At 36.7% G+C, this 24976-nt stretch overlaps 3 protein-coding genes across 21 annotated transcripts in view; 2 read left to right on the plus strand and 1 right to left on the minus strand.

Moving 5' to 3' along the window:
* The first annotated feature begins 358 nt into the window (after nucleotides 1-358).
* On the plus strand, nucleotides 359-14312 carry Gyc88e (Guanylyl cyclase at 88E). 8 transcript variants are annotated; one of them, XM_071718641.1, is made up of 16 exons: nucleotides 759-1339; nucleotides 1434-1643; nucleotides 1856-1962; nucleotides 4912-5317; nucleotides 7290-7486; nucleotides 7923-8136; nucleotides 9074-9347; nucleotides 9599-9722; nucleotides 9948-10089; nucleotides 10342-10468; nucleotides 10716-10920; nucleotides 11337-11483; nucleotides 11760-11892; nucleotides 12409-12636; nucleotides 12785-13129; nucleotides 13412-14312. In XM_071718641.1, exons 5-16 carry the CDS (start codon nucleotides 7319-7321, stop codon nucleotides 13825-13827), a joined length of 2523 nt encoding a protein of 840 aa, XP_071574742.1. In that variant the 5' UTR covers nucleotides 759-1339; nucleotides 1434-1643; nucleotides 1856-1962; nucleotides 4912-5317; nucleotides 7290-7318; the 3' UTR covers nucleotides 13828-14312. The 8 variants fall into 8 exon arrangements, with proteins under 8 accessions (XP_071574744.1, XP_071574741.1, XP_071574740.1 ...); XM_071718643.1 differs by lacking the exons at nucleotides 759-1339; nucleotides 1434-1643 and adding an exon at nucleotides 359-598 and having other exon boundaries at nucleotides 1856-2006; XM_071718640.1 differs by lacking the exons at nucleotides 759-1339; nucleotides 1434-1643 and adding an exon at nucleotides 359-598 and having other exon boundaries at nucleotides 7287-7486.
* A 1099-nt stretch (nucleotides 14313-15411) lies between these two features.
* LOC139780140 (protein RER1) lies at nucleotides 15412-18853 on the plus strand. Of its 2 annotated transcripts, XM_071718649.1 has the most exons (7): nucleotides 15412-15687; nucleotides 15902-16038; nucleotides 16564-16647; nucleotides 16969-17073; nucleotides 17165-17261; nucleotides 17544-17761; nucleotides 18150-18853. In XM_071718649.1, the coding sequence occupies exons 3-7, from the start codon at nucleotides 16573-16575 to the stop codon at nucleotides 18240-18242; spliced, it is 588 nt and encodes a 195-aa protein (XP_071574750.1). In that variant the 5' UTR covers nucleotides 15412-15687; nucleotides 15902-16038; nucleotides 16564-16572; the 3' UTR covers nucleotides 18243-18853. The 2 variants fall into 2 exon arrangements, with proteins under 2 accessions (XP_071574750.1, XP_071574749.1); XM_071718648.1 differs by lacking the exon at nucleotides 15902-16038 and having other exon boundaries at nucleotides 15413-15687.
* A 1628-nt stretch (nucleotides 18854-20481) lies between these two features.
* Nucleotides 20482-24976, minus strand: part of Dh44-r1 (Diuretic hormone 44 receptor 1) — a 47967-nt gene continuing 43472 nt past the window's right edge. For all 11 annotated transcript variants that reach the window (XM_071718660.1, XM_071718653.1, XM_071718656.1 and 8 more), the window contains one exon: nucleotides 20482-24705. In XM_071718660.1, coding sequence (XP_071574761.1) covers nucleotides 24564-24705 — 142 coding nt within the window. In that variant the 3' untranslated portion in view covers nucleotides 20482-24563. The remainder of the gene's footprint in view (nucleotides 24706-24976) is intronic.

Below are 24976 nucleotides of genomic sequence, written 5' to 3' on the forward strand. Positions count from 1 at the left end.
TCGGACGCCCGACGCGAGGTGTGAAACCATACGGTCTTATATATATATATATAGATATATATATGGAGGGGTAAAAACCACAGTGTAAATCAAATTTTTTTAAATATTTTCTCTTGTGCATAGATACAATCTGTACAATATATAAATTGTGTCTATGCACACGAGGAAACGGTGAACCGTGAATCTTCCATATTATTCGTATTCTTGAGAATATACGCTGTTTGTTTGTTCTTTTTTGAACTGGTGCACCCTAGTGCAATAAGTTTAGAGAGTGAGACAAGTATATTTTATTTTACTCCAACTTGTTGCACCAGTTCAGTAGGTTCAGCTAGTTCTTCGAAAAAGAACAGACGGAAGAGTGTCGCTAGCGAGATTATTTTTGGAAAAGGTTAGAATGTTAGAAGAAAACTTTTTTAATTGCACGGTCAAACAATGGTCACGTGATGAAGAGTTTATCACAACTTTGCATTTTCGGAGCACTATTTCTCAAGATAAAGAATAGAAAAACAATAAACACGGACCTTTGACACGCGCGCGCGCGCGCGCGCGTTTACATATGTATGCAATATACATATATCCAATATCTCATCCAAGTATGGTTAGTAAGATCATGAATATAACAAAAATTATATTATATTATTAAAATAAATAAAAATAGTAATAAATTAATGAGAGTCACGGATAATTTTAGTTTAGTTTAGGTTTTATAGGTTTAGGTTCAGGTTTAGGTGAAAAACCGTGACATCGTGATGGGACGGGGAGCAATTGACAATTAATACGACTCATTAGTAATCGACGGGCTCGATCCGCTCGATGGGGATAACGATTTATTGTCTCATTGACGCGCGTAACGTCAAGCTTGACGTCGAATAGCAGGAAATGCCAGTTTTGTGTTCGATAATGCAGTAGATATCGCGACGGCCTGCAGTAGCGAGTAGCTCGGAGTACCTAGCGTTTAGCGTCGTCAGTCGTCACGTTCGCGGTCGCGACTCGCGAGTGACGTCGTGGTCGTGGATGTGGATGTGGATATGGATTAGCCAGGATTAACGCGGACAAAGGCGACAATCTAATCTCTAATCGTTTGAATGGTTCGAATTGAATTTTGATATATGAACGAAAATTAATTATAACGTGTATTAAACTATTTTGCATAATAACGGAAACGTTAATCAACCTGCAGTATATATTATATATGAAAATTAATGAAAATAATAATATTCAATCAATAATATTCAAGAAAAGTAAAAAAAAAACGAAAGATGGTAAAGAAAATCTGAAAGGAGACAGCGCGCGCGCGCATTAAAATAAATAGGATTAAACGTAAATTATAAAGCTATAAGTACGTATATAATATAGTAAAATAAATACTGAAAATAAGATGAATATATGCTTAGAGTCATTGAAATTTTAATGATAAAACCCGCAAATTATAGAAATACTGCCAAGTTTATCTTGGAATTTGGGATTATCGCGTAGATCAGTGATCGACCCGCGTCGAGCGAACTTGAGAAAGGAAAGTTCCAATTTTATAAATAAAATATGTTTTGCGAAATTGCACTTTTGTAAGAGATCGAGAAAATCTATTTATTCTAGATTTTTCGGATAGGAAAATATAATATGGAAATTGTAACGTTACGCGCAGAGTAAGTATATGTATAATCTTTAACATTTTAAAGACTATAATATATACATATGTATATAAATTATAGAGAGATAGAGTAATTATAATTTCATAATCGGCATACATTCGATGAAAATAATCAATTTTTGAGTTTAATAAACAAATATTTACCGAGTTAAAAAAAAATTAAGTTTTATCAGTTTTTCTTCAGTAACTCGCTTATTTTTTTGACAGGAACTAGACAACTAGACCGTATTTACGATAAGAAGCAGAAAGTACCTTCAACCTTCACGCCTTGACGCTCGATTTAAGGGAAGATTACAACAAGTGGTTCCATTATGGTATCTTATCACGAATCATCATTTCTATTATTTGCTCCTAGTCGGTACGATGCTTTGATGCTTATATACATTTTCGATATAAGCATAGTTATTTACTTCTCTGGGAAATATATCGATCACACACATCACACACGTACGTTTCGTCGGAGTTGTCTATGCGATCGCCCGAAAAAGAGCCCGAACGAAATTAATTTACGTGTCTTGTTCGTGATTATTATTCTAATGCAGTAAAAAAAAACAAATACCTACCTTCTCCATTATCAGGTTCGTTGTAGGATTCTTCGTATCCTGGGTGGGGATTATTTTTTACGCGCGAAAAGGCTTACTCTTGCGAGGCCGTCTTTACGTAGATTTGGGAGAGGGTGTAACGGTGTAACTTGGAAAGTTGTACATATATTAGCATGTTCGTGAAATCGTTGGTCGTTGGTCGTTGGTCGCGGACATTTTTTCGTGTTTCGCCCGCGTCGTATTTGAGTAAGATACGCGGTGTCGGGAAAATGTACGATAAAAGCACAAAACTTGACGTACATCGATCCCGACGTATGACGCTCCTTATTGCGTTGCCAAGTTTGTCCAATATAGGAGACGAACGACATTTTGGTCGTTCTATACCCGACGTGTTCAAGTCGCGCTTAATCGCGTTCAGCTACAATTAAACGATAAAATAATTATTATTCGAGGTAAGATACAATTACGAGTAGTCGCATTACTCGCTATCGTGTATTCGCAAGTTTGAACTCGCGTTTGGCTAATTTTACCATTTTGATTATACAGTCAATTATCAATTAATTATAAATATCTGCGTTGAAAAATTGAAAAGAAAGGATCGGAGGACTTATATTTCAACGAGCGCGAGCGCGCGCGCGCGCACGAGGGGGAATATAAAATTGTGGAAGGACTGGAAGGATATACCGCGGCGCGCGTGTTAGGTTCTCGTTCGATTCTCTACCTCGCCGACCTCGCGCCTCGCGTCTCGCGTAGAGGGAGAAATGGGGAGAAACGCCGCGCCGCGCGCGCGTGCGACCCTCTTTCGCTCGAGCTCGCTGCAGATTGATCCCGAGTGTACATACAACATACAACGCTGTTTTGCTGTTTCTCTCACGCACGTAGCGATCTCGAGTGCGCGGCGCGGCGTAGCGAACTGCGAACACTGCGAAATCTGATGTGCTCTGTGAATGCCCTGCCCTGCCCTGCCCTGCCGGCGCTTGGCGCCGCGACTCGCGAGTGCCTCCGCTTCCGCGTGTGCCGCGATTCACCGAATTTACTCCGTCATGTGACATGTGACATGTGACACTTGCCGCGTTCTCCGAAGCCTCGCTTTTCCCCGCGAAGCGCAATAATCGTTAATCGCGCGCGGCATTAAAACACGTGCGCGCGGCGCGCGCGGTTCGAAAGAGCGGAACTGACGCGGCGAGTGGCGACGAGAGTGACGAGAGGTATGTACGCGCGATATCGCGGGACTCGTTTTTCGTCAGCTTTACGCGCGGAGAGTTGGAATTCCAACGTTTGCGCGATATATTCGTTCTTGCCCCTCGCCTCGCGCCACCAGTCGAAAATCCGCTTCTGGTCCGCATGCTGCTCCTTCTGGATTTTAGATCGTGGAAAAGAAGATAGAGGACAAGGTTTCTCTTCTTCATTATAATTCCGAGCTTTCGAGATATCGCTCTCGATCTTACATACATACAATCGATTTTACTTCAAAGGAATTAAACTTAAACACTGAAATACATACTAACTGGAAGGCGCGCTAGACCTGCCTATTGTACGATATGAGAGAGGGAGGGAGAGAGAGAGAGAGAGAGAGAGCATGCCAAGGTGTCTCGAGCACTCGAGCAGCACTCTGTCCTTGTCTGGTCTTCTTGATCGGCCTGTACTTCATCCCCACTCTTGACTACGCTGTGGACTAGACAAAGAGAAGAGAGGAACTTGAGACCTCTCTCTCTCTCTCTCTCTCTCTCTCTCTCTCTCTCTCTCTCTCTCTCTCTCTCACTCTCTCACTCTCATATCGCTCGCTTACCGTGGATTTCTATAATAACAGATAACAGCGCGCGTATTCAGTTAATATATATTTCAGTGGACTATTTAAAGAACTATCCTTAAATTTCTACGGCTTTAGAAATTAGGAAAATGTAGAATGAATGTAAACACGTGGGATTTATACAGAGATTCCACGGTATTAAATATTTAACAAAATTTATCATGTCTAATCTATTAAGTATATGTATGCCGAAGATTAGTCGAAGCGCGAACGAATAAGATCAAGTATTAATAATATATGCGTGCTACACACACACACACACACACACACATCTGCCGGTAATGGGGCGCAGGGGGCAGAGAGCTAGCTCAAATCTCTCCAATCTCCCAGATTGAACACGATATTGATTCGTGATTGTTGTAACGCGGAAAAGCATCGTCTCGATCTAATTAACCGTAATAGCTAACCGGGATAGCTACCTACCTACCCCGGGCGGGACAATTATAATTCGTATTTCATAATCGAGTCACACGCGAAGCAGGGCCCTTAAGGATCTTATTAGCTAACAGCGCTGCGAGAGAACACCAAGTGGATTGATCAAGCGGACAGGAACGGATCCTGGTCATCCTGGAACGTGGTGGTGGGTGGTGGGCCCTCGTTTGGTGAATTCTCGACGGTTAGGTTTCGTTCGATTTTCCTTCCAGTCGACAAAATCCTTAATCGTCTGTAGTCGCGAGCAGAATATCGATCTTGGAGAATTTTGACGATAGTGTGTGTGTGTGTGTGTGTGTGTACATATATACATATACACAAAAGGGCGTACAACTGTAATAACACAACAAACATAATTCTTCCCTAAGATTCTTCACTTCTTTTTCACTTTTTTCTCAACCTTTATCAGAAAAATACAAAAAATCTCGAATAGATTTAATAATTCTAACGGATGTTGAAAAATGCGGCCCTGATTGCAGGTGCAAGGAAGAGGGGGTGGTGACGAGGGACGGAAAGAGATCGTCTATACAGAGCCTAAATAGATTGAGGAAAGAAAATGGAACGACGGAAGAGGAAAGTAGGAATAAGTGGGGAGAAGGGCGAGATTGAAAAGTTGCGGAAAGCGGTGGGAGAGTCTATCGAATCCATCTGATTATTCCGTACACGGCACTGTACTGCGGAACATACAATTCCGCGTTTCGCGAAGGGGGTACCACTGTGCCGCATCGAATCCACCGATTACCGCGCGGTGATCTTTGTCGCTCCTCTTCGCTCCTCTCCGTCGCTGCATCTTTCAAAAATTCCGCCGCAACCGCGGGCCGCAGCCTCCGCAAAGGATCGCCGACGGATTTGCAAGAGGCCCGGGTGCTGGCTAGTTTAGGCCATGTAAGTGATTCATCTTATATCAGTGATTCAACATATTCCCATATCTGGCTGTTGATCGTAACAAAGTGATTATGTTGGATAATTAGAAAGCTGACAAGTAGGTAACGGATCGCTCGCGTGCGCGCGCGCGCGCTATTACTGTATATTCGATGCGAACGCGACAAAAGTTCGCTATCGCAAACTAATGTAATATCGCAGTATTATCTAATATTTTATCGATAGAATAGATATTGCCGACGAAAATTTATTCGTAAAAATGTTCCGTTGAAACAAAATTGTCTATCTGCAGCATTTTACTGTTGTAGGAAAATCATTACCGCTTTAATGAGAAGACGAAAATCGAAGTTTATTATAGAGAAACTTGAGAAAAAGAGAGAGAGAGAGAGAGAGAGAGAGTGTGTGTGTGTGTGTGTGTGTGTGTGTGTGTGTGTGTGGGCGCGCGCGCACACGTGCATGTATGTGGATTCAGCAAAACTATTTTCACCAAGTGAAACTAATTGTTCGTTATTCGTGTACAATAAGAGATGAAATTTGCCACGATAGAGAGAGGATGATATGCCACGCTAGTAAATTTATCACCTTCGCATCGTGATATATATCGGTCCTGGGCAGAGGTGCATTCTTGATCGGTGTAAAGAATCATCGAAATAACTCTGATATATTTGAAAACTTATATCCTTTGGATAGAGTATGAGATCGGACGCGCGAGTGTTTATTTCAGGATATTTTTCTAGCGACTTTACGCTCTTGCGAAAGTGCGTCGTATAAATAGAAGCGCAGATGCTTGATGCACAAGTGCCATGAGACCTGTCCCATACGATATCAATGGAATAAGTTGATTTCATATGCACGATCTCCCGATTTGTTTTAAATTTGTACGCGTCTGTATAAAAAGATAATGTATATCGTTGGAAATTGAATATTTATATTTATGGGACATTTATTATATTTTACATCAAGGTATGTCCAAAAATAAGATACGAGATATAAGTTTTCGATTTTTCATTTTTCGATAGTTTTCTGGCTTTGTTGGTAGAATATTCAAGTGCGTTGAAAAGATCTATGCATTTACAACGAATGAAGCAGAGGATGGAGAGATAGCGCTAAGGATCGAAGTCATATATTCTACAACGTGATATCATCAGATCGTTGAAAAGGACACGTTTTATCTCTAGCTCTTTTTATCAAGCGATTGAAAAGAGTTTTCTCTCTCTCTCTCTCTCACGCTCACGCTCACTCACTCACTCTCATTTCCAAACGTGATAATATTCATAACTCGAAGATTAAAGTTAATGTGTAATTCTTACGATTTCGCGCTACCTTTGCAGTTTGTTTCGTTATATCAAAAGGTAAATAGAGTCATTATAATTATCGAAATCGTTTGAGTACTTCGTATCGAGAATGTGTTTTTGGCACGCGAGCCAAAGCCGAAACTTATTGATATTGTTGAAACGTCTGAAATAAATCAGCGGCGCAGGGTCATCGATGAGCCGACATACGTGAGCGAAATTATGAACGATCTAATAATAATCGCGCTCTTATCCATATGCGAAGTTGATTTCAATTCAAGGGATCGCGATCCCATACTACACCCAGGTCTCATCCTTTTAGTGAGCGAGGTCAGTATGATCATGGTGAACAAAAGTTGGCGAAATATCGTTAAGAGTTGAAAAGATGTACATGCGTATGTACCATTAAACTATTAAAGTGTCTCGATATTCACTAGACGCACATATCTTATCAAGGACTAGATTTTATCAAAATTACTTTTCGAAAGAATGTGTCATGTTTACAATCTGTCACACAAGTGCGTCATCTGCATGTCTGCATATATCTGAAAAAAAAAAGATCGTTACGTTGACAAGAGCGGAATTAAACAGGAATTTAATATAGATATACTTTAAATATTATGTGGACGGGGCTCTTGTGCGACAGGTCGTATTATTCGTGAAAAATTACATGTTTCTAGTAGACTCGGCAAGACTTGTGTCTAAAGAAACCATGTACGGTCTAATCTTGGAGAACTTGGCCGAATATATAAGGCAGGTTTATGGCGAGGACAGATGGGAAGAGATCCGCAGGCAGGCGTCCGTGGATCAGCCGAGCTTTAGTGTTCATCAGGTCTATCCGGAAAACTTGATACCGCGATTAGCGAAAAAAGCAATTCAGGTATGTCTGCGTCGCATTATTTTCTTAACCGTCTTTCGAATATACATATAACTGAATATATTTATATTTAGGATTTACAAAGAAATTTCACGCTTTTCATAAAGAAAGAAGAGAGGCGAAATATAAAATACTTTATAAGATATGTAGTTTCTAATTTTCGTTTCGTCCTTATATCATTGTATATCCAATCGTTTAATTTTCATATTAATAATGTGTTTGACATAACAACAACAAGAAAAACAATAAAAACAATAATATCGGCACAAAGACTGAATGCTTAAATATGAATATAGAATATGTAGAATATATCATGTGTTAGGCAGAGCGCAGAGCATTAAATTTTGACGCATTCAAAAGCGGATAAATGGTTTCGTCCAATTACTGATCGGCACAACTGTTAAAAAATTCAAGTATACTTATTACTCTTACTCTTCAGGTACTCGGCGTAACGGAAAAGGAGTTCTTCGATCAAATGGGTGTGCACTTTGTAGGATTCGTCGGACAGTACGGTTACGATCGCGTACTCTCGGTGCTCGGACGGCACGTGAGGGACTTTCTCAACGGTCTAGACAACCTTCACGAGTACCTCAAGTTTTCTTACCCGAGAATGCGAGCGCCTTCATTCATCTGTGAAAATGAGACTCGTCACGGTCAGTTACACAATCCACTAATAGCCGCTAATTGCGTCTCGAAAAGATTCTGAAAACATATTCTTTCGTTCTTCTTTCGCCCTGTATATTACTCATCAACTCACATGTAACGCTTATTATAAATGAGATTTAAGGGGTTACATATATATGTATATATGTTTGTTGACAGGCCTTTTAAAATTAGATCAAAATTTAATTTTTATCGTGGCTAAAATTATGTTTTATTAAAAGATGGAAAATTTCCGAAAATTTTAATAGAAAATATCAAAAATTATAGTCCTGGCAGCTATATGTATTTTCCCGAAACAGTGTTTTAAAAATCGGCACCAGAAATATCTCTCGAGACTAATGAACCGATTTGCATGAAATTTTTTACAGCTACTCTCAATACAATAATCTAGTCTGGTGCTTGTCATAGGATTTTTTTCGATTTATGGCTTAGTTTTTTTTTATAAATAAAAGAAAACCGCTTTCGTAGTAAAAAAAATCGCATTTTTCGCTACGAATCGCTGCCATTTGAACCATTTTACGAAAAATCAATATTTTCAAGATCGGCTATGACAAGCACTTTTATTCGTTTTTTGTTTCACACGAGAGAGGCCGGCGGAGGCCGCGGCGGAGGAGGTATCTCTGTGGTACCGCGAACGCCGTTTTTACAAACACCGTTCGGGAAAATAGCTGCCAAGACCACAATTTTTGATATTTTTTACTGAAATTTTCAGGAGATATTCTCCAAAGACTACTGCTCTACGAGAGACTGTGTATTTTAATTTTTTAATAAAATATAATTTTACCCACAATAAAAATTCGTTAATTTCAACTAGTTTTAAGTCTGTTAAACGTATGTAACGGTCCTTAAAATGAAAAAGAACATTTTAGTCTATGCGCTATGTAATATATTTTAGAATCCAAGTTCTAGAAATTGACGAATGCGCAGGATTGACTCTTCACTATCGAAGTAAACGCCGGGGCTTCGTCTACTACACGATGGGCCAAATAAGGGAAGTCGCCCGACACTTTTATCACAAGGAACTGCAGATCGAGCTGGTACGCGAGGAAGTGCTTTTCGACACTGTGCACGTGACCTTTCAACTTACCTTCGACAATCGTGCCTTCACGCTAGCATCGCTCGCGATGACTCGTGAGGAGAAACACCTGCCGATCGGAGCGTGCGTCCTCTTTGAGATATTTCCCTTCTGCATCGTCTTCGGGTGCGTGCTAAAACGATTGTGCGAAAATGTTGTTAAGAATTGGTAATATCTGTTTTCTGGAGAATCAAATTCTCTAGATTCTATATAAATTTGGGTTATATAATTCCCGTGATTGAATTACAAGGATCCAAATGAGGAGTAAACAACGTGAAATTCTTAAAAAATTGTGTATTAATATAAAAAACTGTGCGCGTACGCAAGTTCATCTTTGAATAAAAAATCTATCCGATTAATAACCGTTTACATTTCAGATCAGATATGGTTGTTAGGAGCATCGGCAATTCATTAATGGTCATACTGCCAGATCTGGTTGGCAAGAAGATCACGTACTTCTTCGATTTGGTTCGACCACTTATCGCATTTAAATTTCAATCGGTAAATCAAGATTTAATAAACGTAAGAGAAAACGTAGCAAAAAGAGACAATCTGGAAAATTCGTAAAATTCAATAAGTAGCGACGATCTGGAGCCATGTTTCCAAGTATTTGATTTATATGGTACATTTAAATCTCTCTGAACAAATTTCCCAAAATTTCCCAAATCTAGGCCGCTAGTATAACTTTGCCGTCCATTTCCAACTGACTGATTTTGCATAATTTAGATATTGAATAGAACGAACAACATTTTCGAGTTGGTTACCGTCGAGCCAGTGCTTACGGAACGATTGGACGATCGACACAGAAACGAAATTCTCTTGAGCGACGAGCTTGAAACGGTACAAGATAAGACTTTACGATTAAAGGGTACGCTTGTATTTATTGATCAGCTTTAGAAGCTTAGTTGTTGATTACTGGTTGATTAATCAAAACTTAGCTGTGTTACGTCAAGTATTAACTTTCTATTCACTGAAATCTATATATAAGAGATTTCTCTTTTTATTATACGCAACAATAAGAGACAGTCGATAATTGTGCTATAAAAGAAAACGTAGGATTGTGCGCAATGGTGACGCGCAAAAGATTTAAGAGATGACGTTGTTAATTGCATTTTTTCAGGTCAAATGATATACATGGACAATTGGAAAATGATGATGTATCTCGGTACACCTGTCATGCCCGATCTGAACGCTTTAATAGCAACGGGCCTTTATATAAATGATCTCTCGATGCACGATTTTAGCCGGTAGATAAAAAAGTCTTTCAGTCGAGGCAATTTCAAGAAGAAAAAGAATTTTATTACCTACCCTTTTTTTATCCGACTAATGTTATCTCATTGTTAGAGAAATATTACTATTGTAATGTTTGTATTGAAAACTAAACTTGGAAAAATTATAGTAGTTTTCATCGACTCTTTTGTAATCGACTAATACAATTAAGGCTTCGTGTCAAGCGGTCGATCTAACAACTATTGACCTAACGACTTCACACAGAGACCTCATGCTCGCTGGGACTCAACAGTCCGTGGAGTTAAAACTGGCGTTAGATCAAGAACAGCTTAAAAGTAAAAAATTGGAGGAATCTATGAGGAAATTGGATGAAGAAATGAAGCGTACGGATGAATTGTTATATCAGATGATTCCCAAACAGGTTGCGGATCGTTTGAGGAATGGCGAAAGTCCGATCGATACTTGCGAGGTACGACTAATAAGGGTAAAATGAGAAATTAGTCATTATCCTTTTATTCACCTAGATTATTAATTGCTATTAGCAAGAAAGGAAAAATTCCTAAAGGATGGAAAAAAATCCCAATTTTTATCGCATTGAGAGAATTCGAGCATTATCTAAAATAAAAACAACAACGACAACAATAATAATAATAAATTCTCTCTTATTTAATAAAAATGAAATTATAAATAAGTGTTTTCTCTCATATTTTATCGGATATACAATATCAGAAACGACCGCAGCAGTCATACAGTGTTGATTGCTAAAAATAATTATTAAAGTTTATAGAGACATGATATATCACACACACACATATTGTGTTAATAAATAAATACCTCTTTAACAACGAAATTATTGTAAAACTTTCTCGTTTCATTTGCTTGCAGATGTTCGATAGTGTGTCGATCCTGTTCTCGGACGTGGTGACTTTTACCGAGATCTGCAGTAGGATCTCACCGATGGAGGTTGTGTCCATGTTAAACGCTATGTACTCATTGTTCGACACTTTGACCGAGAGAAATCGAGTTTACAAGGTATTCGCTTTATACTTGAGAACTTTTGGTAAAAGGATATCAATTGTTATCTCTCGGGAAATTTTGTTTAGTCTCAATGACTCGATCGACGTTGATTTTCGTATTATTGCATTTTATTCATTAATCTGGCAATAAATACCATGTAGTTTCATTTTTATTGTAATCAAGTTGAGACAAGAAAACAATTGTTAAAATAATTGTACCCTTACTCTGACATATTTTTATGTTAAAAACATATTTTTATAACAAATCATCACGCAGTCCTTTTCATTCAAGGTCGAAACTATCGGTGACGCTTACATGGTAGTCTCTGGTGCGCCAGTAAAAGAAAACGACCATGCAGATCGCGTATGCGATATGGCGCTCGATATGGTCGAAGCGATAACCGATCTCAAGGACCGTTCAACAGGTGTATACGTATTATAAAAAAAAGTGGAAGAAATTGTCAATTTTCTCTTCGTACCTACCGTGCTTTCGGAGTTTCCCAATCTTTCTAAAGCACGTTTCCATCCTGTTGCGTTTTCCGAATTTTTAAATAATTTAGCAATTTACTCTCAATACCAGAGAGTCTGTGTATAGAGTTTTTGGCCATAAGGCCTTAGGACACGTAAAATTATTGCTGTAATTTTGTAAAGTCTGAAAATAACGTGAAAAAAATGATTTTAAATCATTCCTTTATGGGGCATATATCTGTTGAAATTTTAATTTATTTATCTTTAAATATTAATTTCATTATTAGGTTTTGTCTATAGAAAGTGACGGGAAAAAATTCTGTTATATCTTTTTTACATTCTATCCTTTACCAACTTATTTCAAGGACACTTTTCGTGCATCGCGCAATACATATTTCACTATTATTCACTATATATTGTATCAAGTAGCGCAGAATTAACATTGCGCTAAAGAAAACTTGATTTGATCACAGGCAACCATCTTCAGATACGCGTTGGCGTTCACAGTGGCGCGGTTGTAGCCGGTATCGTTGGCTTAAAGATGCCACGATACTGCCTCTTCGGTGATTCTGTCAATACAGCAGCCCGCATGGAAGCGACAAGCCAAGCTATGCAGATACATATATCTCAATCCACCCAGGAATTGCTATCGCCCTCGTACAAGGTCAAAGAACGCGGAGAAATCGAGGTGAAGGGAAAGGGTAAGACCATCCGTGAATTCCGTTTCACATTGTTTTTACGGAGATGTTCCTGATCTGTCTGGTCGTTAATATTTAATTTTAAGGCTTTATCGAGACGCGTCGAGGATAATTCTATCGATATTGCAATTCTACCGATATATTGTACCAGGCACAATGAAGACCTATTGGTTGGAAAAGCGAGAATGTCGTTCTGTCACGACCAAGGGAATCACTATACAGGAGTCTCATCAATGGCAAACTAGGAGCTCCGAGAAAAGGGTTTGCTCGGTGGGAGCGATAGGTCTGGACAGGATAAGCCCAGGCATGTTTGACAAACCGACTTCGGGAGACGCCCTGTCGAAACGTAGAGGTTCCTCGAAGATGTCGTCCCCGACGCCACCGGGATCCTCGGGATTTTTCTCCGAGGAAAGAAGGATATATTCGCCTATTACTTTTCAAGATGTCGCGCGACGATCGGTCGCGAATTCCCCGACGAAGAATGTGGAAATACGAGGTGAGATTTTCTTTTTTTGGTTTTTTTGGTTTTTTTTTTTTACTTTTTCTCTTTATATATATTTCTTTTGCAATCTGCAGATTGCAAGAGACGACGAGACGACGGCACGTACTCCTATAGTACAGGATGAGTGTGTGCCGTCGATCGTCGCACACTATCGAATTATCGCTTGGCAAATCGTATTGAAAACTAGCGAGGGAGTAATTCAGTCTCTCGTAAAGAAACCAGAGAGAACATATTTAGGAATAAAGTAATAAAACGTTTCTTTTCGCCCGGTTGCAGAATGTCGATCGAATTCTATGGGTGCGGTAGGCATCAAGAACACGTCAGACATGTTCAGTTCTCTCCTGAATGACACGGAGGAGCATTTCCGGCAGCACCGAGACAACTTGTCGCCGCGCGTAGAAAATCAATCGGCGAGCGTGCACGTGAAACCGGAAGTGAAGATAAATGCCACTTCATCCTCGTCTTCACAGAGTTCTGAAGACGAGTCGACATTGTCATTGGATCTCGCGCTACAGACGCGAAAAAATAACGCGGATGTGAAAGCTGGCAACGATAGTGAGTGCGCGGCGGCGATCAGTAGCGATCTCAGCAATTCTCAGTTGTTGACGCAACAAGACCAATGCTGTCCGGGATTTACCATCTCAAAGAGCAGCAAGATGCGCCATCAAGGAAATAGCTGTACCATTGTCTAATGTGGGAATTAGAGATTGTTGTGACGAGAAATGTCGTAGATTTGTCATTTTTTAGATTTTGACGCTAAAACATTCTATAGCTTCTTAAATTCTTTCCTCCTCCTCTCTCTCCCTCTCCTTCCCTCTTTCCCTCTCCTCCTCCCCCCCTCTCTCTCTCTCTTTCTCTCTCTCTTTTGGTTTTCGTATATCATGAGAAGCAAAAATATTCCATTATAATAATTAAATTATTCTCGTTGAAAAAAATTCGATTTCTGCACCAGAAGTAATTTTACAAAAAGAGATATCGAAAAATATGTGCCAGTGATTTCTCGATAAATTTCAAAGGCGGAAGAGAATTAAAGAGATCGAGGTACGCTATATCTTACGTCAATTTACGCGATAAGAAAAGTAAATTTTTCGCGATAGCACAACCGCAAGCATATATAGCTGTGTACATTTAATAATTGTATATATCGCAAAAATAAAGTGTTTAAAGTTTTAAAGAGTTTATCGACTCTTTTATCGACGAGATTATATTTTCATTAATCAAACCAAATTGCATTTTTCGCGCGAATAATTTTTCAATAAAAACCAATCGATGAAAAGGATATATAAGGATAACAACATATGAAATGAGTATATGTATATATTGCGAGATAAACTCTTCTATGCTCTTCTATATCGGTAAGAATTGTTAAAAGATGTATGATTTTAAAAATTGCTCCAATTTCCCATTGTTAAGCCTTGTGTACACGATACTAGAAATCGGTCCGAGTTTCGGTTTAAGCCAATGAAACTGCTGCTTTTCTGTAAGAGCTGCAAGTTGATTGGCTTAAACCGAAACTCGGACGCAGTTCTAGCATCGTGGACACAAGGCTTTATGCGGGGTCTACAATGGGAGTCGCAAGAATTGACCAATCACAGTCGATTATTCTCTTCAAATTCGATTGTGATTGGTCAATTCTTGCGACTCACGACTCAAGACTTTGCGACTCGCATTATAGACAATGTAGACCCCGCATAAGAAATCAACGGTATGGATTCGCTACCGCTTATTGCTGAACTGGCTGCATGGGCTGCACTAGTTCAGAGTTTATCTTTTTTCTTCCAAGGCTGCGTTCGGAAACGTCACCCGAGTGCACACGAGTATACACCCTTCTCTTTCTATCTCACCGAGTTAGAAGGAGAAGGGAGTATACCCGTGTGTACCCGGGTGACGTTTCCGAACGCAGCCCAATGTGGAAAAAGTTAAACTCTAGGTTTGTTCGCGTCGCATGCCCCACCACCCACCATGCTCCTAATCACTCCAACGCACTCCAAAAACTCATCTGCTCCAATCGCCACCTTTTATCCGTGATCCAAGTGCTCTTGGTGTTTATTGGAGTATGCGACGCGAACAAACCTTCAATGAAGAAAGCATTTGTAGCGTCTGGTAGCGTCAAGTGGACTGCAGCTCAAACTCCAAAGTGTGATTTTGTTTTATATATAATTCCGTTCCCCCCGCTCCGCTATTTCTTTTTCCATGGAGATGCAGCCTAAGGTGCAGGTGCAGCCAGTGCCCAGTGCTCAGCGCTCACTGGTTCATTGCTGAGTTGCTGACTGCGGCAGTGTGCGGCTGTCGTCTGGCACTGGGTCAGCACTGATCATCAGCACTAGCACTCGGCCACTCGCGGCTCACGGCGCCCCTTCCTCGTGGCTCGTCATTCCTTGTAAAATTCCGCCTATTCTGCACTCTGCCTCTGCAACTGGCGACATTCTATGGAACGTCTAGTAGTATGTCATTAATGTTGTGACGTGTTATATATACATTTATTTTTTAAAGAAAATATTCGACGCAGGTGTTGCGTGCGGTGGAAAAGACGGCGCAAAAAAGGATCGCAGGTAAATAATTACGCGATGCGAGATCGTCCGATATTTCATCGTTAGTTTAAATGCGGGAGGTTAGGTTAGGGTAACGTAGCACTTGCCGTGCCATCAGTGCCCTGTCGCCCGAGACGTCGAGACGACCTATCTCGCTGCTTTCTCTCTCTCGCGATATACATGTGAAAATTTCAATCAACACCTTACGACGACACTTTTCTTTCTCGACTTCTAGATAGCGCGAGTTAGGATAGCGTAGTCTGCACGTGTCTCTGTTGCCTCTGTTGTCTGTTACCTCTGCTGCCTCTGCTGTCTCTGCTGTCTCTGCGTGAACTCGTCGTTCAATAAACTCGATCACAACCTTGAATTCGCGTAAGACAATATCGCGTTTCGTGGTAAATCTCTGGAAAGAATTGTCACTCAACGCTTTCGTTTTTACTCTCTCAGCCTTACGACGGATTTGAAACAATTATAGTTGCTATAAATATTCAATTAGTATGATATCAGTAGCCATTGTAATAGAATAAATATGAATATGTCCGAGTGTGACGCTTAATATTATAACGTTATGAGAAATTATATTTGATACATGTATGTAGACATAAAGATACATTGGACAATCTTGATAAAGACTTTTCCATTTCTATAAAAAAGAAAAAAAATTGTTTTGAATTAAATGCTCGCAACTAAATTATATATGTTTGAAAAGGAATGTTTGAACAGTGCACACAAACAAATGTTAATTGATGTATAAATTAATTTTCTTAAACGTTATTTATGTAGGTTTACCATTTGTACATATATTGTGTAACAAGGTTGTTTTCTATAAATAAAATTTTACAAAGCTGGCTTTGGTTCGTATCAATTTAACATTGCAATAAGGTCTTTTATTTGCAGCGAGAGAAAATGATGCAGGATGAAGATTTGGGTGGTCCAGTGAGAAAAAATGTTTTCAGTCAAGGGATAATAAGAATATCACAGGTTAATATCAGTTTCAAATTGATCGAATAAACAGTTTATACCATACGTGACACGTATTTGTTCCGCTTTATTTTCTTCTATTAAAGTACTATACCGAGTATTAGCGCGTGCTATGAGATAAAATGAAATACTAATGAATATTCATAATTATCATTTTTACAACTTGCCTCTTGCAATCTGTGTTATTAGGCCCGATCTATTTTGACAACCTTCTCGTTTAGAATCTCGTTTTTATTTGTATATTTTCCACTCAATCTCTATTCTATTTCACTCTATTCTTGTGCGCATTATATAATCTGTAAAATTTCTTTTTCGTTGCAGATATATCAAAGATACCTAGATCTATGGACTCCTCATGTAATATCACGATGGACATTTGCTTTATTCCTATTAGTACTTTTTATTCTACGTGTATTTATCTCTCAAGTATGATATTCTCTATTAATGTGTGCAAGCTCGATTTTTTACAGTTATATTATACAACGCTATATATAAAGAAACACTTTCGCATTTACAGGGGTGGTATATCGTCACGTACGCTCTAGGAATTTATCACCTCAATTTATTCATAGCATTCCTTACTCCAAAAATTGATCCTGCCATGGATTTTGATGGTAAACGTTTTACTAGACCATTGTCTAAATATTTTTTCCGTACAATTGTTCTATAAATTATACATTGAAAGAAGCGTAGCATAGAATCGTATAGAATCGTACAGAAGTGTGATGAGTTGATAAAAACTTGTAGAATTACAGATTAAGATTGAATTAGAAATTACAGATTGAAATTGAATTTATGCAATTTAAAGATAAGAACTTTATATACATATATATTTTTTTGTTTTAATATGACCAGAGTTACCTAAAAAGATAATTCAACTTGATATAAAATTGCAGATGGAGAAGGACCAGAGTTACCTACAAGATCAAACGAGGAGTTCAGGCCGTTCATTAGAAGATTACCTGAATTTAAATTTTGGTACTCTGTAACAAAATCTACGATTATTGCCATGATATCCACCCTATTCGATTGCTTTAACATACCAGTATTCTGGCCGATACTTGTTATGTATTTCATAACACTGTTCTGTATCACAATGAAGCGGCAAATAAAGGTAAGAAACTTGAGGATACACTCTTTTTTTTACAATGCTCTTTTATACTATTTACTTTTAATTTTACCTATTGTTTTTTATTTTAATATAACAATTACGCTAGTTATATGTAATGATCTAATGGTATTGTATAGAATAAGATAAGGTAAAAGATTATTTAAAAAAGAAAGTTAAAGATTTTTTTATAAATTTAAAATTTGGGAAGGCTTCCATCTTAAGTTAAACGCATCCTGTAAATAAACGTTTTTCGTGAAATAATTTGGGGGAAGGATTGGCGGGAATGGTCGAGATAAACTCTCGTTTACTCAAACTAAAAAATTTATTTAATCTAATTTATTTTTTATTTTAGACTCAGAATTTTAATTATCGGTCTTTTTTTTATTTGCAGCATATGGTCAAGTATAGGTATCTGCCTTTCACTCATGGCAAACCAAAATATCAGAACCATGAAGACACCTCGCGGTTGATATCGCCAAAATGAATAGAGAAGTAAAGAATATATTGTGCCTGTACAAGAGGGGGGAGGCGTCGTAAGCGTGTAGATTTTAATTTCTCCCAGTACAGGATAAGGCGTACTAGTAAGAAAAGAAACCGAAAAAAATTTTTTTTTAATGCCATTAAAGGGAAAGGATATTGCCTTGTACAAGAATGGGATCAAGTCCTCGCAAGGACTTGTAACTCTAAATTATACAATGTACGGTATATAAACTGGATTATCTTAATATATTTGTATCATAAAACTTGTACAAAATATTGTTAGCTCTTATCTCATTAAAAGAAATGAGGAAAAAAAATATGGTCACATCCGATATCGAATGCAGTTGTCAATTTAGCAGACATGTATAAGAAGTTCATAAAGAATCTTAATAGTTAATGAGTGCTTTCCATTTACTTTTTGTTTACGCTGTGTGCCTCCTTTTCTATCGATATCTCAAATTGATTAATTTTCCTTAGGCAATAAACTAAAAGATGGAAAGAAAAAAGCAAACGTAAATCAATATCTATTTTCTAAATTACATGAAATATTGTCTCTTTAGAGTGTATTTATATGTACGCAAATATATCTGGAATATATATAATTGAAATCATAAACCAATTTACTATATATTATCAAATCAATTATTATATTGTTGTTACAAATTAAATGAAAACAAATTAGTATTTTGCGTATTTTTAAGCTATTCAGAACTTTATTTGGAACACATTATAGGAACCTTTATTTGGATGACATATGTTTTTCATTCATTACGGTAGAGTGACTGTGACTCGAAACAATTCAAATCAAGATATAAGCATCATTAAAAGTCATATAAGTGGAAAGTACTCAATCAAATTTGTTTATAATTTTGAAGAGTATCGTTTCCTCGGACACGTACATTCCATGCGATTTATTTGCATCTTAAAGATGAGAAATTATTTTTTTTTGAGTTACTTAAATATCTACCCTATTTTCTTTTTAGTTCAAAATCATTAAAATATTTTCTTTATGTTATAGAGAACATTTTCTATGTCTTCGTTCTAATATACATCATAATCAGAATTGAAATCGTGAAATGCAGAATGCAAGTCCAATCCTTTCTTTATACAAGTTGACTAATTTTGATTTTTTTTAAAAAAAAAGCTTGCTACCACTTAAAATAATCTCTAATTATTATTATCTATATTAACAATATAAAGAATTATTTTACCAGCTGCTTTGGTGAACAATTTATCAAAGGGATTTAATTTTATGTTGACGTTAATAAAAACAGCCTTGTCAGCCTTATATACATTGTTTTTTTTATAGTATATTTATATTGTTAATCAAATCAAAATTTTTAAGAATCTAAATTATTTACATGTAAAAAGATTATCTTAGCAGTTTTAAATACGTAAAACAAAGAATTTACTATAGTATTAAATGAGATCATAGATTTGATACTTTCGGTATTAAAATTATATTTATATAATAATAATAATAAATACAATTACATTTTTTATACTATAATTGTACACACGAAATTAGCTTAGCAGTTTTTATATAATTTGATACTACATCAAAAAAGTTATTGATATTTTAATATTGTAAAAAATTATAATATTTATGTAAAAAGAATTGTTGCATTTTATTGTTGTAATATTTTATTTATTGGGCTAGTATTATATTGCATTTTGCGACCTCACAACCAATCTAATTTCTTGTATAATTCGCGGTAGCGTAACATAAAGAAACATGTATATAAATCTTTTTGAAATTTCTTTTTACATTTATGTGCTGCAATAGCATAATCATACAAAGATTTAGTTTGAGAGAGAGAGAGAGAGAGAGAGAGAGAGAGAGAGAGAGAGAGAGAGAGAGAGAGAGAGAGAGAGAGAGAGAGAGAGAGAGAGAGAGAGAGAGAGAGAGAGGAGAGAGAGAGAGAGAGAGAGAGAGAGAGAGAGAGAGAGAGAGAGAGAGAGAGAGAGAGGAGAGAGAGAGAGAGAGAGAGAGAGAGAGAGAGAGAGAGAGAGAGAGAGAGAGAGAGAGAGAGAGAGAGAGAGAGAGAGAGAGAGAGAGAGAGAGAGAGAGAGATGAGAGAGAGAGAGAGAGAGAGAGAGAGAGAGAGAGAAGAGAGAGAGAGAGAGAGAGAGAGAGAGATAGAGAGAGATAGGAGAGAGAGAGAGAGAGAGAGAGGAGAGAGAGAGAGAGAGAGAAAGAGAGAGAGAGAGAGAGAATGGGTAATTAATTACAAAAACAATAATAAAGATCCATTGCACGAGACGTCCTGTTTATTAAAGATACATGTCTATTTTATCCTAGAATACTTGATAATTTTACTAATATTTTTCTAATAAATTTTGTCTAATTTTGATGCTAAGAGCAAAACTAATATTTATATTTTAAAGAGCACATACATATTGGTATTTAAACGGAAAATATTTTTTAATATATTTATTTTTTAAATAGTTGATTTAATTTTGTAAAATCGTGCAGAAATATTTTAAAAGACATAAATTTTAATACTTTGAAAATAGGATATAAAAAATATATACATACGTGCGCGCGCGTGCGTGCGTCGTGCGTGCGTGCGTGTGTGTGTGTATACGCACAATTATTGGAAATTTTAAAATTGTAACCATATTTTTCTAATTTAACGAACTTAATATTTCATTAGTTTTTAGTATTCAAGGATTAAATAGAATAGATTATCGAGTAACTGTGTTTTATAACAGATGCAATAAATTTACTGCTATAATAATATGCGTATTTCATACACCGTGAGAGAAGCAATGCTCAGAAAAGTAAAGTTTATACGAGAAGAAATTTGATACAAAAGTTTTTATAAACAAACACGAAGTGGTCGGATTTATTTCATTGTACATAGCGGAATATCTCTCTGCGAAATACTTTAGACGATAACACTATTCAACGAAAAATTACTTTTTTTCGAGCACAAGAACGAAACATGTGGCATCCGGTATTTTTTTGGATGCTGAATACGATCCCGTTCGTCAGATTGTTCTATCGCGTCACAATTTTGAGAACTTTACAGTTAAAGTTACAAAATATGGGCTATTTTAGTGTATTTTGGTATATTATTATAACATAACTATGATATATATGTGTGTGACGCGTTGGGGAAATTTAATTGCAATTAAAATTAAATATGTTGTTAGGACTTTCAACCCTTAAAAGAATTTGTTGTGTCCATTATGGTTAAAAAGATTGACGTAGAGTCTCTATTGCGTTAATTATGTTATTCAAACTTCAGGGTTTTTCAGCAGGTTGCTGAAAACTAATCTGATATCAAAGTTGATAAAAATAGTAGAGTTAGGGGATATTAAAGGTAAAAACTCGACCATTATTAATTTTGATATCTGCTATATTGACTCTGTCATTTTTAATTGATTCACTTTGACATCAGATTAGTTTTCAACGATCTGAAAAACTCTTAAAGTTTGAATAACCTAATTTAAAAATATTTCACAGATCCTTAATGGTTGCAACTTAGACGCAATAGATTTTACGTTAAACATCAATATCTTTTTAACCATAATCGACACAATAAATTCTTTTTAAGAACTGAAAGTCCTAACAACATACTTAATTTTGATTACAATTACACTTCTCTAACACGTTACATATCGTGGTTTATTAACCAATATACCAAAATGCTAAAATAGCCTATTTTTGCAACCTTAACTGTAAATTTCTCAAAATTGTGACGTGATAGAGCAATTTGGCAAACGGAATCAGCGTCCAAAAAACTACCGCTACAAGTTCCGTTTTTGTGCTTTCTTTTGTTGAACAGTGTAATTACACACATTACAACCTGCTTATGTCGTATGAGTATGTGTAAAATGTAAAATTCAGAATTAGCACATTCTTGAAGATCGAATTTTATATATTAACATTAAATATTACACTGTCCAAAGATATGTAGCGAAGCGCGTAGTTGTACGAATAATAAGCCTATTATTTTCACGGATCTGTTTATGTGTGGATTGCGCGCGCGCGCGCAATGTTTCTTAACTACATGTCAATATTTGAGAAAGAAAGAGAAAAAGATATCGTATGAATGTATGTAAATCGTTTAGGGTTTATTTTTTGATTTGCAATAAATTATAATAAATTATGCAATTCGGAAGAGGAAGTGCGTTCACATATACACAATTAAAGTACCCGTCTCTTTTGCCAACAGTAAACATCAGGTCATATCAGAACATGCCATATTTGCGAACAATATGTATACTTATATTTGAACACAGGTAAGTATTTTGTTACAATTGTTATAAATTCAATAAATTTAATAAACATACACTTTCGTTTCCGTTATGGTTTGCACATCTTTACATATAAACTTATGCATATGTATTACTTAGAAGTAATTATCGACAATATTATCGTCGATTTGTTAGATTCCAGCTTATTTGATTAATTAATTTCTCATTCGAGTAATTTCACGGCAATAACATGTAATATATACTATTTTATCTATTATATCGTTTTCAGCATCGTTTGCTGTAAACGTGTATGCAATGTTCCCTTGTTAGATGATTTTAATCTTTTGGTAAAGAGAAATTTTAAAATTTCTCTATCAGTATGAGAAAGAGAAAGAGTGAGGATGGAAGGGGAGGGGAAGGCGGGGAGAGAGAGAGACAGAAAATGGTCTACGTACAAAAAGCTTCTAACAGAAATATTTATCATGAAATTGATAAGTAATGTTCAGATGTTTAACGTTGAGTGAAAAAATAGCGATAGAGAGTTAATTAATTACGATCACCTTACTTTTAGTTGCTGTCATATCTCGGTCAGCGTTCAATGCGAAAAGCCAAGCGATACGTATATACGTTACGAAACTCGTCCGAGTTGTACTTGCAAACAACAATAACGGAAATTATTATATAGTGTAATGTCAAGCGATATGTACAATTTGTAATTTAACATTCTGTTTTACAAAAGAAATTCTTGTCGTGATTTCTCTTAATTCTGTATCTAGTTCTTTGGAGTTATATAATTGAGATTCTGACGTTATACATGTAATAACATATACATATATAGAGTACATTATATAGGATGTTTCCTAAGTAAGTACAAAAAATTGAAGGAGATATTTCGTGGCTTATTTTAGGAAGAAGCCCTATAAACATATGCCCTAAATTGCTTCGTTTTCAAAATACACGGTGTCAAAGATGCACGCCTTTGATGGATCTAAAACTGTTTTATCGGTACTGGAAAATGGTTCTTAATATCACATGTATGCATACCAAATTTAAATAAAATATCTTTAAACGTTTTCCAGATTTTCAAAATTTTTATATTTTTTTCATAACTGTGACACCCTGTATTTTGAAAACGATGCAGTTTAGGGTATTATGTTTATAGAATCTTTTCTTCCAAAAATAAGCAACGAAATATCCCCTTCAATTTTTTGTACTTACTTAGGAAACACTCTGTGTGTGTATGTATGTGTGTGTGTATAACACACACACACACACACGCACGCACACACGCACACACAGAAACACACACACACACTCAGTTTTTTCTGCGACTATATTGAATTATCAAGTCAGAGGCGAAACATTTAAGCGCTACGCGGATCTTTTCTTCTTGCACTTCTGTAAAAATTAACATCGAAATTTGTTTTTTATCCCGTAACTCGCGTTCATGTATAAATTAGTAAATGTTTAAAAAGTATTTTAGTTTTTTCTGTGTCAGTAAATAAATGTGCAATGCAATCTACATATGCTTTATATTTTCAAGAAAGATGGATTTTGTGACAATTAATTAATCAAGATTTAGCACAAGATTATTTCGTAATCCATAGGGTAAAAAGATCGAGAATCTTTTTGGCTTTTTTACGCTATATTGATATTGTCGATAAAGAATTGCAACATGGGCATATGAGCAGCCAAAGATAAAATTCATATAATTTTTCGCTCGTGATATATGGTAATCCAACAAGACCGCGGCAAGGGACCGCATATCGATATGTGAGAGACTTTTGGCGAGATATGAAAATATCGAGGAAGATATGAGTATCGAGGATATTTCTTTCGTGTAAATTAAATGTCATTGAATTATTATTATTATAGCAAGTTATATACATATTCTCCTTGAAGCGAAAAGTCGAATCTCGGAGAAAGCGTGTGGCGGATCGTAGCAATTTTCATTGCAATGCTGCATGACTGCAGCCTGTATAGCTCGCAGTGCCCGCCATTTGTAAACAACACAGTCTACCAGTCTACCGACGACGCCGACGATATGTAATCTGCAATATTGTGACAACGCGATGGGATTTGTTCCACGTTGAAACCTCTCTCTCTCGTGAATCTTCTCTCACTCGTTCAGATCCTCCGAAATAACTCTTTTGGATTTATCGAGGAACATCGTGGTGGAATTCAGGCCTATCACTGTCGTAGTGGTAGTCTCACTTACCGTAGACTCCCGCTTTCGATACGGATTCGACGGTTGGCACAACCTGCGATTGATGACGATAGAAAATAGAAAATCGAAAAGTGAGAATTGTCGTATGAGAATCCAATATCTCAATTACAAAATCTCAAAATTACAAAATCTCAATTACAAAGTAGACCAAAAGTATATTAAGTAAGTAAAATAAGCGATAAAAATTTATTGATCTCTGCAGAGCTATAAACTTTTCCAAATGTTCCGACTGACAATGAGTTTAATTTACGTTGATTACCACGTTGCGTTAAAAAAGATCAATCTCGTTATCTTTTATGACGCAT

Source organism: Temnothorax nylanderi, unplaced genomic scaffold (genome assembly GCF_030848795.1).
Source record: "Temnothorax nylanderi isolate EJ_2023f unplaced genomic scaffold, tnyl_v1.0 TNYL_tig0265_pilon, whole genome shotgun sequence".
NCBI classification, from domain to species: Eukaryota; Metazoa; Arthropoda; class Insecta; order Hymenoptera; family Formicidae; genus Temnothorax; species Temnothorax nylanderi.